General features: G+C 48.3%; 4 protein-coding genes across 4 annotated transcripts; 2 read left to right on the top strand and 2 right to left on the bottom strand.

Annotated features, from left to right (window-relative positions):
* Window positions 1–93: 93 nt before the first annotated feature.
* Window positions 94–1,609, bottom strand: LOC6596836. Its single transcript, XM_002021981.2, has one exon. The coding sequence runs from the start codon at window positions 1,540–1,542 to the stop codon at window positions 211–213; it is 1,332 nt and encodes a 443-aa protein (XP_002022017.1). The 5' UTR covers window positions 1,543–1,609; the 3' UTR covers window positions 94–210.
* A 1,399-nt stretch (window positions 1,610–3,008) lies between these two features.
* Window positions 3,009–4,484, top strand: LOC6596838 (nucleosome assembly protein 1-like 1-A). The gene is made up of 2 exons (XM_026990079.1): window positions 3,009–4,102; window positions 4,181–4,484. The coding sequence occupies exons 1-2, from the start codon at window positions 3,287–3,289 to the stop codon at window positions 4,415–4,417; spliced, it is 1,053 nt and encodes a 350-aa protein (XP_026845880.1). The 5' UTR covers window positions 3,009–3,286; the 3' UTR covers window positions 4,418–4,484.
* Window positions 4,425–5,442, bottom strand: LOC6596839 (mediator of RNA polymerase II transcription subunit 22). The gene is made up of 3 exons (XM_002021984.2): window positions 5,331–5,442; window positions 4,763–4,864; window positions 4,425–4,698 (listed from the first exon to the last, which is right to left on the bottom strand). Exons 1-3 carry the CDS (start codon window positions 5,440–5,442, stop codon window positions 4,481–4,483), a joined length of 432 nt encoding a protein of 143 aa, XP_002022020.1. The 3' UTR covers window positions 4,425–4,480.
* Window positions 5,443–7,158: 1,716 nt separating this feature from the next.
* On the top strand, window positions 7,159–12,509 carry LOC6596841 (leucine-zipper-like transcriptional regulator 1). The gene is made up of 5 exons (XM_026990073.1): window positions 7,159–8,053; window positions 8,117–9,535; window positions 9,607–9,782; window positions 9,846–10,024; window positions 10,092–12,509. Exons 1-5 carry the CDS (start codon window positions 7,284–7,286, stop codon window positions 10,494–10,496), a joined length of 2,949 nt encoding a protein of 982 aa, XP_026845874.1. The 5' UTR covers window positions 7,159–7,283; the 3' UTR covers window positions 10,497–12,509.
* Window positions 12,510–13,759: the final 1,250 nt, after the last annotated feature.

Genomic DNA, 13,759 nt, shown 5'->3' with positions numbered 1-13,759 from the left:
AGGAATTAAAAAACGAATTAATAAATGTCTATACATACTCCTTTTAGGATGTTTCCATCAAAGTACGGTCTGGTGGTTCCCAGATATTAGATCTTCCCATTTAAATAAATTGTATTTTACTGTATCCCTTACCCATACACTGGATCTTATAACTAAAACAAAAAAGCATGTATCACACGGATAATAGTATAGTTGGGGGGAGAGGTTGGGTTAGAAGACAAATTCCTCCTTGTCGGCAGATGGGTCCAAGTTGCTGAGGCAGCGCTCGAAGTGCTTGATGCGCTGGTACCAGGGTGGATCTCGGCTAGAGACTGCCTCGGGTCGGCCGCCCTGGTGACGGTAGAGGAACTCGGCGTGACCTTGGCCGGCAATGCCATTGACTGTGCAGGAGACGAATTGGTTGTAGACCTTGGACTCCCAGTCGCCGCCCACATAGCGCAGGGCGGACTCCTCGACACGGATCTGAACCAGATAGTCCCGCTCCTCGGTGCAGACGATGAAGTTCTGATGCTGGGGCGGTGTGCCCCTCTCCCCGTAGGAGTACAGCTCAAAGTTGCTGCTTTTTATGGGCTGGTAGACGCCCGCGGGGCTGCATACGTAGCCCACCTTCAGCGAGGAGAGGAAGAAGGAGGGCTGGCTGAGATTGCCCACGACCATGCTGCTGCCGTCGTCCAGGAAGAGAGCAAAGTATACGTAGCGATTGATGGAGCTCAGGCAGCGCTCGGTGCCGAAACTGTGGTCCCGGAATCCACGCAGCTGGAGATCCATCTTCTTTCCGTCGAGCTCTAGTGACCCGGAGAGCTCGCCGTTCTGCTCGTAGTGGGTGCGCTTCTCCATGATGTGGGTCACGGACCGAAGCATCCCGTAGAAGCGCTCGTTCCAGGCCTCCCTGGCTATCGAGTCGGCTATCAGGTTGGAGCTCAGGTCCCGGCTGTAGTCAAAATGAGCCGCGCTGGGGCTCTCGAACCGTAGATTGATTTGCACCGGCACCTGCTCCTCCTTTCTGGAGAGCACGCCGTCGTACTTGATCCGCCAGACTCGCATGGACTCCTCTGGATAGATGTGGAAACCCTCGCCACGGAACTCGCTGCTCTCCTCGCTGCCATCCGTCGTGAAGTGGGCCATGTCCGGCAGCCGTGGGGAGCTGAGCAGACCCTTGGAGGGCAGCCACAGATAGAGCGCCGCCTTGAGCACTCCTCGGCGGCGCCGCTCGAGGGTGACCATCAGCTTCTGGCCCTCGGCATTGGCCGCCATAAAGCTGACCACGTCGTAGCTCTTCGGGTCATCGCTCAGCTGCTGCGGCTTGTCCACCTTCGCCAGATGCTCTGCGGAGCCCAACTCCTCCTCGTTCCGGCGGTAGATGCGGTACCGCAGCTGTCGCAACACCAGCAGAGCGATCCCGTACTTGACGCGGTAGAAGAGACCCTTCAGGGGGTACTTTCCGAAGACAAGCGGCGGCTTCAGGCCCAGCAGCTTGGTGGCTAGCCCGAGCAGGGCCCCCGCTATGCCCAAGGCCAGGCAGATGCCCGTCAATAGCAACATGGTAGTGCAGGTATTTCGATCGATGGATAGTAATGCCAAGGGTGGGGTATGCTTCGCGTGTCGCTGGCTTGGCTGCCTTTACGTGACTGAGAAACGCAGCTGGAGATTACCTGAACAAATGCCCGGACGGGGGCCAGCTATCTTCGATCCCCGATAAGGCCCCACCTTCCTGCAGCACCTTATCGGGCTTATCGGACCGGACCGCCCGACCGCTACCCGCTCGAACCTTATGGGACGGGCCCGGCAATCGGCCAATTCTCAATTAATGACTCGCTTGTAAATCTGAATCTGTCTGCGATTACTCGGTTTATTGGCACCATTAGCTTACTTTCTTTTTAAAGGAAGTCAGGCTTGGAAATTACATTTCAATAAGCATTGAAGAGAATGGATTGATAGGATATATCCTAGATACTCACTAGACATAAAATCGTGCCGTTCGTGCATAATATCAATGGTAATTCCTTTTAAACGAATTATTAGAAAGATGGTGTATTCCTTGAAAACTGAGATGGGATATAGGATGGAAATGTTGTGCATTAAAAATTAATGTTCTATATGATTATCGGCTTACGCTCATTTCAATCTGCAATCTTTCAATCTATAGTTCCCAAAATGTATTCCTTCTGAAACAGAAGGAATGAAGGCGAAGGTCATCATGTGCAGCTGGAATCGAGTACGAGTATTATCTAACAGGCTTTCTGCACGACAAGAGCGATTGTAAATCTATAGCCCGAATCCGAGACCACTCGGACCCCCCATGGTAGAGCATGGAGAGCAACAAGGAGGAGGAACACTCGGGGCACAAAGGTGAGTGGTGAGGAGAAATTATTTATAAATAAATTAGCATGTGGCCATCGAGAGCGGAATCGAATGGATTTGGCTAGGCGTCCCCATAAACAAAACGCGGATAAGATTACCAAAGTATGTGGATTTTCTATCAATAAATTAAGTATCCGCAGGCCTCGCGCTTCAGTTTTCACAGTACGCGGAGACAATGACGGCAGTGTGGCTGGGCTGGCTTATCGCCGGCGACGTTATAAAAAGCTTATTCCTCAGCTTGGCCAAGTGTTTCATGTGCCAGATAGCTAGTGCCTGATCAAGTCAAGTGGCCAACGGCCACGATAGTGGCGAAGGGCGTTTCCATGGTACCGGTACCACCATAGAGACCCAATTATGCTGATGCCTCTGCCTCCGCCGCAGATTTCTCTGCCCAAATTCCGACCTGCCGCAACAACGATTTATGGCTCTAGATACGAGAAAGTTATGCGAATTATGCCTGAACCGAAACTAGACCTCAGATTGTAAAGATCTATCCACTTGAGGCCACAGAAAGCGAAAGATATAGTCCACAGATTTCACTGGAATTCGGCAATATACAAAAATTATATTATTTGAAAGATTTTCTGGAAATTTTATTATCAATATTAAAGTGTTTTTATTATTTAAAAGTACACAATAATCGACTTTGCTGTGCTCGGCTTATCAGAGATTAAGTCTTTCCAGAATTGTTGAATCATTTGGATTTACAAAACAAAGCTAATATATGCGAATCATATGTAAGCCAATTCTTAGTGGGTTTTGTCTTTCCTGCATGTCCCCCATCAGTTCTGTCATGCAGCAGTGCCCCTCGGTTGGTCTACTGTACTGCCATATTACAATAGTCCGATTTCTATTTGTCAGTTATATAATTATTTAAGATCGAAGTCCCTAAGTCCTGTACGTTAGATTCAAAATTCCAAGTACCATGTACACCATTGAGAGAGATCCGGAGCTGGAGCAGCAACAGGACAAAGGCAGTGAGACGCTGGAGGAAGGTGCTTCTTCCGCCACGATGCGCCACGATGAAAAGAGCAGCGAGTCGCTGGAGAGATGTGGTTCATTCGACTCGATGCTGTGTCCGGCGGACATGTCAGCGCGAAGCAGGAAGGCCTACCTGCAGCACATGATGGACGAACTACCCAGGCCAGTGCACAACCGAATTTTGGCTATGAAGCACAGTCAGATGGAGCAGATCAAGATTTCGGAGCAGTTCTATCGGGAGGTGTACGAGCTGGAGAAGCGCTTCTATTTGCAGTGCGCTGAGCTGTTCGATTCGCGGCGCGACATCGTTGACGGGTCTGTGGAGCCAGAACCAATGGAGCCCAGCTGGAGTGAGCAGCACGACGATCTGGTCGCCGAACTCCAGGCCAGCAAGGAGTTCCACCAGCTGACCGAACTCATGCCCAAGATGCCGGCTAATGCAGTGGGCGTGCCCCGCTTCTGGCTGAGCATCTTCCGGAATGTGTCCCTGCTGTCGGACATGGTGCAGCACCATGACGAGCCGCTCCTCGAGTGCCTGATGGACGTGCGCATCAGCTACGAGCCGGAGAGCTACACCCTCAAGTTCCTGTTCCGGCCCAACAGCTACCTCGACGACTGCTCGCTGATGCTTACCAAGAAGTACTTACTGCGGCACCAGGCCGACCAGGAGTATCCGTTTATGTTCGAGGGACCCGAGATCGTGAGCTGCGAGGGCTGCCACATTCATTGGCGCGATGACTCCAATCTCACGATGCAGACGGTCGGTAGCGGCTACCGTGTGGGAAATGCAATTCCGCGCGAATCCTTCTTTAATTTCTTTTCACCGCCACAACCACAGGACCTGTCGCTGGCCGACGAGAAGACCAAGATGCTGCTGGGAAACGACTTTGAGGTGGGCTTCCTGCTGCGCACCCAGATCGTGCCCAAGGCCGTTCTGTTTTACACCGGCGACCTTGTGGATAGCACGAACGAGGGACTCAGCGACAGCGATTCCTCAGAGACATCGGATACCGACGCCGACACAGATACAACTGCCCCTGCACCCACACACACGCCGGAGCAGCTGAGCGATTGATAATGTGTTGGGTCTGGAAGCTGTTGTATTGAATAGATAATTGGCTTACAGTAACCCGGATCTCTACTTGAATATGCTCGTGTAGTACTCCTCCTCGAGGTCGTACAAGTCCATTGCCATTTCGTCCCTCAGCTTCATGAGCTTCTTGTCGCACTCGATTTGGGTGGCCCTAAACAACTGTGAATTGTTTGTGATAGCTTCGTTGACAGAATGGAAATCGTTCAGTATTAGATACTGCTTAAGATCGGCCACCAGTTTCATCAGCGACTCGCCCGCCCGCACTGTGGATGGAATAACAATGGAAGGAGTAGTAACAGTGGGTACATTCTACACTGCTTTGCTTACCCATGTTGGAGGCGCGTATTTGCATTTCGAGGGCATCCTGCTCGCATTGCGTCGTTCGCGATATTTGGCTGTGGCTCTCTCTGCGCGCCAGCTTGAGGGTCTCTGAAAAAAAGAGCCGATACATTAAACAAATTTATTTAAGCATAAACAATTTTGAGCAGAGCTCAGCTTTGGGCCGAAAACGGGCGACCCTCTAGGACATGAGCGGCCAGTCACGGCCAGCGGTGCGTTCCCTGTGGCGCTGCTACTGCAGCAACACGATTGGCATCCTGTTTGTGGTGGATGCAGCCGATTTCGGACGCATGTCGGAGGCCTGCCGAGTGCTGTATTGCCTGATGAGCTTCAACGAGCTGTCCCAGTGCGTGGTCATGGTGTCTGCCAACAAGCAGGACCTGTACGGTGTGGTCACCGCCGATGAGCAGCCCAACGCCCTGAACCTGGTCGCGCTCAGAACTGGAAAATCCAAGGGGTTTCGGCCTACACAGGCCTCGCTCTCGCCGAGGGCTTAAAGAAGCTGTACAGCATGATCCTGTCCAATCCTACTTTATAAAATACACAATCATCTCACCCTCAAAGTTCTCCAGCATGCTGCGTACATCTTCTTTGAGGCGTGCATTGTAAGACTTGAGCAGCGCCTCTTTGGACTGCGGCAGTGTGGGAATCCGAGAGCCGCTGGCCATATTATTAGCAATAAATAAAATAGTCGCTGATATATACAGTTATGGAATGCGGCTATCGGTTTGGTGTATCGATAAAATATAAAGTTTGAACCTCAGAAATATACCGAAAATACCATCTCATTATTAAAACATACCGTAAATCTATTTTTTACAATGTACTTGACACATTTTTTAATTCTTGTGTCCCTCTTTCTTGTCCGATTAGATATTGGTTTACCAAATAGTTATCCAGTCTAAAAAACTTGATATCAAGACTTTTTAAAAAATGTCAAGTTGGTTCTCCTACTTTACTCTCTCGCTATGTAATAGCTCTGTCAAACTTTGCAGATCTTAATGCTCAATGCTATAAGAACTACACATCCCAGTTTTACAACTTCGTAAACAATAAGCGTAGAACGTCAGCAAACCCATCCTCGCTATCATTTCTTAATACGTCGGCAAATAATGATCAATCAATCGATGATCTTTATGCCTAATTTTTCAAACCACCTTTTGTGAGGAAAGCTACTCTGTTTACGTACCCGTAACAAAGACTATAACTCGCTAGTTCGTCCGACCTCAGTACAAAGTACACCAGGACCGTATAGAATCAGTCCAGAAAAACTTTTTACTCTTTGATCTGCGGGGCCTTAACTGGGATGCAGGTTTGAGAATGCCATCTTACTCTAGTAGATTGCTATTAGTAAACCTCCCATCCTTAGTCAACCTTAGCCAAAAATGCTTGGTTCGATTTTTATGCACAACTTGATCGAGGGTGACGTAGATAGCCTTGATCTGTTTAGCCGCATAAACTTCACGATTCCTATTAGATTCACTAGAAACTATGTACCGTTGTCCTTTCCGTTTTGTAGATCGAATTATTCGTTACATGAACCGTATCGGATTGAAAAATGAATCATCAATCGGATAAAACATGTTCAGGGCTGAGGGTCCTGCTAGTAATATTCAACCGGAATTGATCGATTTGCGATCATGGAGAACGATTAACGCACTGTAGACCAGTGGGTATTAAAATACACTCCATGATAATGATAATGACTTTAGCGCAGTTCATGTTTTTTAACTAAAAAGGAAGGGTCAGAAAGTTATTTGATCGAAAATATTGGACAATGGACTTTTTTATACTTTATATAGTACCAATATTTGAGTGTTTTCTAAAATTTCTAGTATTTTCTAGTATTTTTCAACTAAAGTATATAGCTCCTCGCCAGGTGTCTCTGTCGATAACTACATAAATTGTGTAGTTAGAGTGTAGTGTCCATGTAAACAAACTCATTTAGTGAAAATGGTTGTTGACCATTTTGGTTTAAACCTTATTTTGTAAACAACCTAATAACCAGAAGTTTTTACAAAAAACCAATCTTGTAAGAAATTGATTCATCAATCGGATAAAATTATGTGTTCATGACTGAGGGTCTTCGCTACTTAGTGATATTCAATCCAATATCAAAATCGAGGAATATGATTTCTGATCATGGATAGAGAACGATTAGCCCATTGTCGACCAATGGGTATTTATATACACACACGAAAATTATGAAACTTAAAGAATTTTACCCTAGTTCAGGTAAAAGATATCGTGTTTTTTTTGTTAGTAGAGAGGAAGAATAGGATGGCTGTGCAAGAAGAATTTACATACAGTGTTATTTTCCGCTGCTTAATTCAAGTGAATTCGATTCAAGTCACCTGTTTAAATTAAGGGGAGTTAAGTGGGTTAAGTTCATTTTTTCTGTGCTGAGGGCCGGTCGTCAAAGACAACAAATTTTCGATACTGCAGCTGTGGATAATAGAAAAACCTGAAAATAAGCGAGCGACGTCGATTCTACGCCTGTAATGCTTTGATGCTAAAATCTATCAGCGGAGGCGTTGGCGTTGGCGTGGCCGGGGCAGGAGCAGGTGCGGCTGCCAGTGGCGGCGGTGGTGGTGGAACTGCAGTGGGGAGCGGGACAGGTAGGAGTGGGAGTGCCACTGCGAGCGGAAGTGGAAGCGCGGGTGGTAGTGGAGGGGCCAGTGGAAGTGCCAACACTATTGGGAGTGGCCGTGCCAGTTGTGGAATCGGCTCAAATTCGATTTCCAGCGGTCTGAGCGCCGTGTGCGGATTGGTCACTGGCAGCGGTAGTGGCAGTGGCAGCGGCAGTGGCAGTGCCAGCGGGAGCGGAGGTAGCACCCCCGCCGGTGTCAACATCTACTGTCCAGCTTGTGTGGCCAGCAGCCCGCAGCAGCAGCCGCCCCCGCCACAGGCGGCACCCCACTCCGAGTCTTTCTTTTCGCGCTCAAAGTCGAGCAAGCGGCACAAGGCCAGAAAGAGCGCCTCCACCGCCGGTTGTCTGGACGCCCAGCACATTCGTAACAACCTGAGGATGTCCACCTCCAGTTCGCTGCGCAGCACGCGGGCCGTCCAGTCGAGCCACTGCAGCAGCAGCAGCCAGGCCTACGATGCGACCAGCAATGCTAGCAATGCTAGCAACGCTAGCAACGGCAGCAGCGGCAGTGGCACGGCCGCTTCTCCGGGCAGCTACAGCTGCAACGCGCTTAACGTGGACTTCAGCTCGTACACAGCCACCCACCAGTGGACCAGGATGCTCGAGTGCGCCGAGTTCGTAGGAGCCAAGTGAGTAATGACACAAGTGCATGAGAGATGTGCCCACCAATCATTAATCCCTCCGTTCTACAGGCGGAGCAAGCACACGGTGGTGGCCTACAAGGATGCCATGTTCGTGTTTGGCGGCGACAATGGCAAGAACATGCTAAACGACCTCATCCGCTTTGGGGTAAAGGACAAGTCATGGGGTAGGGCCTGCGCCACTGGGACACCGCCTGCGCCGCGATACCATCACTCGGCGGTGGTGGCCGGCGCTTCAATGTTCATCTTTGGTGGCTACACGGGGGACATCCACTCCAATTCGAATCTGACCAACAAGAACGACCTTTTCGAGTACAAGTTCAAGAGCGCCATGTGGGTGGAGTGGAAGTTCTCGGGCCGCCAACCAGTGCCGCGTTCGGCCCATGGGGCCGCCGTCTACGACAACAAGATGTGGATCTATGCAGGATACGATGGTAATGCCCGGCTGAATGATATGTGGACGCTTAACCTGACCGACGACCATCACCAGTGGGAGGAGGTAGAACAGAAAGGCGATAGGCCGCCCACCTGCTGCAACTTCCCCGTGGCCGTGGCCCGGGATGCCATGTATGTCTTCTCCGGGCAGAGCGGCCTGCAGATCACCAATTCGCTGTTTGAATTCCACTTCAAGACGCGCACCTGGCGTCGCATCTCCAACGAACCGGTGCTAAGGGGTGCCACATCGGCGCCACCCTCCCGCCGCTACGGCCACACCATGGTGCACCACGATCGGTTCCTGTACGTGTTTGGGGGCTCGGCAGACTCGACGCTGCCCAACGATCTGCATTGCTACGACCTGGACTCGCAGATCTGGTCCGCTGTGCTGCCGGAACAGAACTCGGACGTGCCCTCGGGTAGGGTGTTCCATGCCTCGGCCGTCATCGGCGACGCCATGTATATCTTCGGCGGGACCGTGGACAACAGCGTGCGCCGCGGCGACACTTACCGCTTCCAGTTCTCCAGCTATCCGAAATGCACGCTGCGTGACGACTTTGGCAAGTTCTTTCTGGACAAACAGTTTTGCGACATCCAGTTCGTGGTGGGTGTGGAGGAGGTGCGTATTCTGGCGCACATTGCCTTTGTGGCGGCCCGCTCAAAGTACTTGCGCAACAAGATCCTGGCGGCACGCGAGGCACGCCAACAGCAGATGGAGAAGGTGTACGGGGTGGGACAAGTGGATGCGCAAGCGCTGAACACGGGCGTAGGCGGGGACCGGGCCCCTATGCTGGAGGTCCGACTGGTGCATGCCTCGCCGGAGGCCTTTGACATTATCCTCAACTACATATACACTGATCGCATCGACCTAAAGGATCGGTACAACAAGAACATTATCATTCTAATCACAGATATTTACCAGTTGGCTGGGCTCTTTACCATGCCGCGGCTGGCCCACGGCTGCATTCAATATCTGGATTTTAAGATCAACAAAATCAATGTTCTAGAGGCCCTCTACAATGCGGATAAGAGCAAGTAAGTTCGGGAATCGCCCGGACAACCGGATAATCTTCTAAGCCCCCTAACCGCCCTCTCTCTTTTGTCAGCATCAAAATTATCAAGGATCACTGCATGCAGTTTATCATCAAGGAGGAGAACTTCACCGAGGTGGTCATGTCCAGCGAGTTCAGTGACCTGGACAAGCCCCTGCTCGTGGAGATCATACGCAAGCGCCTCCATCCAAGCAAGCTGGTAATGGACACCAGCTTCGAAGCAAGCAACGGTAGGGGGGCAATCGAGACTCATTAAAGTTCCATTACTAACCAACCAATCCACATACCGGTAGGCACCACATTGGAGATTGATCTGTGCACGTTCTTGAAGTCGACCGGAAATGATTTTTGCGACATCAGCCTTATATTGGAGGACCATGTGATACCGGCCCACAAGTCTGTGTTGTCGTCACGCTGTACCTATTTCCAGGGCATGTTCCGCTCGTTCATGCCGCCGGATAACACCGTCAATGTGAGTACCAATACCAATCGCCCGAGCTGGGCTCCGACCACAACTAATACCCGTTGTTCTGTTGCAGATACAAATTGGAGAAATTTCACCCTCGCTGGAGGCGTTTCATTCGCTGCTCCGCTACATATATTACGGGGAGACGAAGATGCCACCGCAGGATGCCCTGTACCTGTTTCAGGCACCGTGCTTCTACGGTCTGTCCAATAATCGGCTGCACGCCTTCTGCAAGTACTCACTGGAGCATAACATTACGTACGAGAATGTCTTGCAGACGCTGGAGGCGTCGGACATAACAAAAATCTATGACATCAAGGAGTATGCCCTGAAACTGATTGTCAAAGATTTTGCCAAGGTGGCGAGGCTGCCGAAGATCTCGGGTTTGTCGCGCGAACTGTTGCTGGAGATAATACGCGCTGTGGCCGATTCGCAAGGCGAGTTTCTGACCAGCATTAATATCAATACAGATATCTGAAAACTAGTGCTGCTACAGCCGGCCTTGCAGTTGTTGCTCGCCTGGTTGCAAATCGGACGTAGCACGTAAAGCGGCAGTAGCGGTTGGCAGCGAAACACGAACCACGAAACTAGGCCTCATTTAAATCAATGAAACAATGATCCTCGATCCCACCCATCCAACCATCAACCATCGATCGTTCCATTTAACCATAAATACATCGAATCCTGAAGTCTACTCCCCTTAAGAAGAAGATGGCAAAGAGAATGTCGGACAGAAAGAGAAGGAGCGAAGATCCATCCGACCATACTTACATATATATATACTTATATACTTACTTACCTATTATGTACACTTACTTATAATATCCCCCCCTACCCTATATTGTGCAACCACTATTTTGAATACCCCCACGCACCATCACCAGAGCTAATCTCAAGCTATGCTTATACACACCTTTTTGCCCTATATATTTATATTTGTAAGCTCAAGCCTAATGTCCAGGCTCAAAGCAGAGAGAACAAAGAGGGTGGAGCCGCCGTATATATGTCCAGGCTCAAAACTACAAGCAGATGTCTGTCTAAGCAGTTGTCAATCTCATTATTTGTATGCCCTTGCAAAGGTAAATCTTATTCCCCCACCCCCAATGTGTCCTTGCCCCCTCCGTTTTCGTGGTAACCGAGTATTAGATGAGAGTGTCGTGTCCCCATGTTTCCATGTCACATCTAAGAACATATCCTCATGAGAGGTAGCTCCTAACCGAGGCCTTAGATAGATTGAAGCTTTTTTATATCTGAATGTTTTTGCACTGCTAAACAAATAAGGAAACATTTTATATGAATCGGTAAACTAAACGAAGAAAAAACGAAAAAACGTAACAATTGACGTGTCATGGGATGCCGCAGAGTTGTGCGTCCCAAAAAGTAGGCTTTAGATAACAAAATATGTAACTGGTTTGATACTAAAAACAAACAAAAAAAACCCGATGTACTGCACTTGTATGTTGTTTGTGATTACGAGGACCCATTCGATTGACCATGACATATAGCTGCCATAAGAATAGAGCATAGAAAGCCTAACCAAAATGAGTTAGTTGTATGTCGACAACACACTTGTTTGTAACGAATTCCACATAACGAAGTCCACATAATGAAATCAAATTCGATATAGTAGATAAACCACACTTTTATATATAGCACACACACCCAAACACAAACACACACACGCACACTCACACGGAGAATGATTTGAGTGCAAGGGAACCTTTGCACCTTTGCAAGGGTATGCGTCTGTCTGGCCTACTACCACCTACTACTACCCCTACTTGTTATCCTATACTCCCCACTATACTCTTACCCAAGTACAACTTACTCGTTTATAAGGATCTTAAGCTAATTGTATGCACTCGTATATATACAGGTATATTGTATATATATCGTAAAAAGGACACAACCTGTCACCATCCCAACCCCGCCACAGAGTCACCGTCACCGCCAGACTTTCCCCCCGGCCCACACATACCATCGTCCGGCTAAAAGGAAGCGAGAGAAAGGAACAGGAGGTGACACAGTGTTAGTGTTTTTTGCCAAAAAGTTCTTATGTCAATTGCATAAGCCACACCCCCCCCCCACGAATTCTTGCCCTCTCGAATTTTTGGTTTCTCCCTTGACTTAAATTTTTTAGGTTTACATTTTTTGCGTAATTCAACGAGACCAAAATTGTGATAAATCTCTTTGCGTTCTACGTTCGGATTGTCTGCGTAAACTCTATTGTTAAGCAATATTTGTATAGAATTTTTTGATTTTAATTTATTTTTGGAATATTTGTGTAAGCCAAAAATCCATCCCTATCCTCTTTATTCCCTCATTCCTTTATTACCTTATTACTTTCCCAACCATATACATACATATGTAAAATGTATGATGATTTTGCTCCGCCCCAGAGTTTTTTTTGTTTTGTTTAAGGTTGGTACGAACAAAGTTTAAGTATAAACAATATTATAGTATGAATATATACACTGGAAATATACAGAAAAAGGTGAAATGATGTATGCTAAATGGGAAATTCCATCCTCTGGGGCAGGAGACGGAAGACAAAATGAAATTTAAGACAAACAAACTGGGTCTGCGTTTTCTCGTTTTTCGTTTCAGACTTTCCCCAGATGCTTGGTATAGATAAATTAATTTTCAATGGAATTAAAACAAAACAAAAGCTGCAGCAAAAGCTGTAGAGGAAATTGAGATGGGTAGTAGGAAGAGATTTTAAACAGAGCCTGGATCTGGAGGTGGGCAGCAGGAAGAGACCCAGACCCAGTGTCGCCTGAAGCTGAAGATGAGTAGTAGAGATGAGAAACTGGAGATATTCTCTTGGATGAAGTACAACGAGGCGCTACAGAAGGGGGCTGTACGCGACAATAAAAGCTTTATGTGGACAACCATGGACAGGACCTGGGTTAAGACAAATCGAGTTTTTGCCTCATTCCGAGTAAGAGTTCAAAGTGCTTGTCCCAATGCAAAAGGATTGATGTGAGTAGCAGCTAAGGCCGCGATTCTACATTTATACCCGGTACTCAGTCAGTATGGCTCCCCTCCGCCAGAGGACGCACACTGAAAGAGGAAGAATGTGCGAGGGAGAGAGAGAGAGAGTGAGAATGAATAAGCGTATGGAAGGCGTTGCGTAGCCACTGCAGTTTAATTTGTGCCTTCTCGCTATAATAGTATCTTCAAATTTGTGAATGTCACCGATTTTCATCTTTTCTGGAGGCGGTAGCTGACATGGTTAAATTTTGAAACAAACTTGATTCAGTGTGATATCACCGGAGTCTGGATACAAAATTTGGTTGCTTTAGCTCTTATAGTCGCTGAGATCTGGGCGGTCATCGGGACGGACAGACAGATGTGGCTATATCGACTCGGCTATTGATGCTGATCAAGAAAATGTGTATTTTATGGGGTCGGAAACGCTTTTTTCTGGGTGTTCGCCATCTAATATACCCCTACAATCTTGGAGTAGCGGGCAAAAAAAAGGTCGAATAGGTACATGAAAATTCCACTTGCAGATACACAAATACAGTAAGCCTCCTGGCAGCGACAATTTAATTGAATTGGCCTCGAAACAGTGTCAATTAATTGGGAACTATTGTCAAGGTAAGGCCTTGGTCCTTGCTCATCCTCGTTCAAACAGAAAATGAAAAGGAAAGGAAACTGAAACCACTCGAAAACCCTTTTGGCGCAGCTTCGATACTACATCTACCCTTAAGCATCGTTCTCCAGCAGCCTCCAACC

The sequence above is a fragment of the Drosophila persimilis genome, unplaced genomic scaffold (genome assembly GCF_003286085.1).
Source record: "Drosophila persimilis strain 14011-0111.01,24,50 unplaced genomic scaffold, DperRS2 tig00000520-arrow-pilon, whole genome shotgun sequence".
Lineage (NCBI taxonomy): Eukaryota > Metazoa > Arthropoda > Insecta > Diptera > Drosophilidae > Drosophila > Drosophila persimilis.
This window is presented reverse-complemented; position numbering and strand designations above follow the sequence as displayed.

Coding starts and splice junctions, on each gene's coding strand:
- LOC6596839 (XM_002021984.2), bottom strand. CDS start 5,442: ATGGCCAGCGGCTCTCGGATTCCCACACTGCCGCAGTCCAAAGAGGCG. Junction 4,865..5,330: donor CATGCTGGAGAACTTTGAGG/GTGAGATGATTG, acceptor TCTTTTTTTCAG/AGACCCTCAAGCTGGCGCGC. Junction 4,699..4,762: donor AATACGCGCCTCCAACATGG/GTAAGCAAAGCA, acceptor TTCCATCCACAG/TGCGGGCGGGCGAGTCGCTG.
- LOC6596841 (XM_026990073.1), top strand. CDS start 7,284: ATGCTAAAATCTATCAGCGGAGGCGTTGGCGTTGGCGTGGCCGGGGCA. Junction 8,054..8,116: donor GCCGAGTTCGTAGGAGCCAA/GTGAGTAATGAC, acceptor TCCGTTCTACAG/GCGGAGCAAGCACACGGTGG. Junction 9,536..9,606: donor TACAATGCGGATAAGAGCAA/GTAAGTTCGGGA, acceptor CTCTTTTGTCAG/CATCAAAATTATCAAGGATC.
- LOC6596836 (XM_002021981.2), bottom strand. CDS start 1,542: ATGTTGCTATTGACGGGCATCTGCCTGGCCTTGGGCATAGCGGGGGCC.
- LOC6596838 (XM_026990079.1), top strand. CDS start 3,287: ATGTACACCATTGAGAGAGATCCGGAGCTGGAGCAGCAACAGGACAAA. Junction 4,103..4,180: donor CCAATCTCACGATGCAGACG/GTCGGTAGCGGC, acceptor CCACAACCACAG/GACCTGTCGCTGGCCGACGA.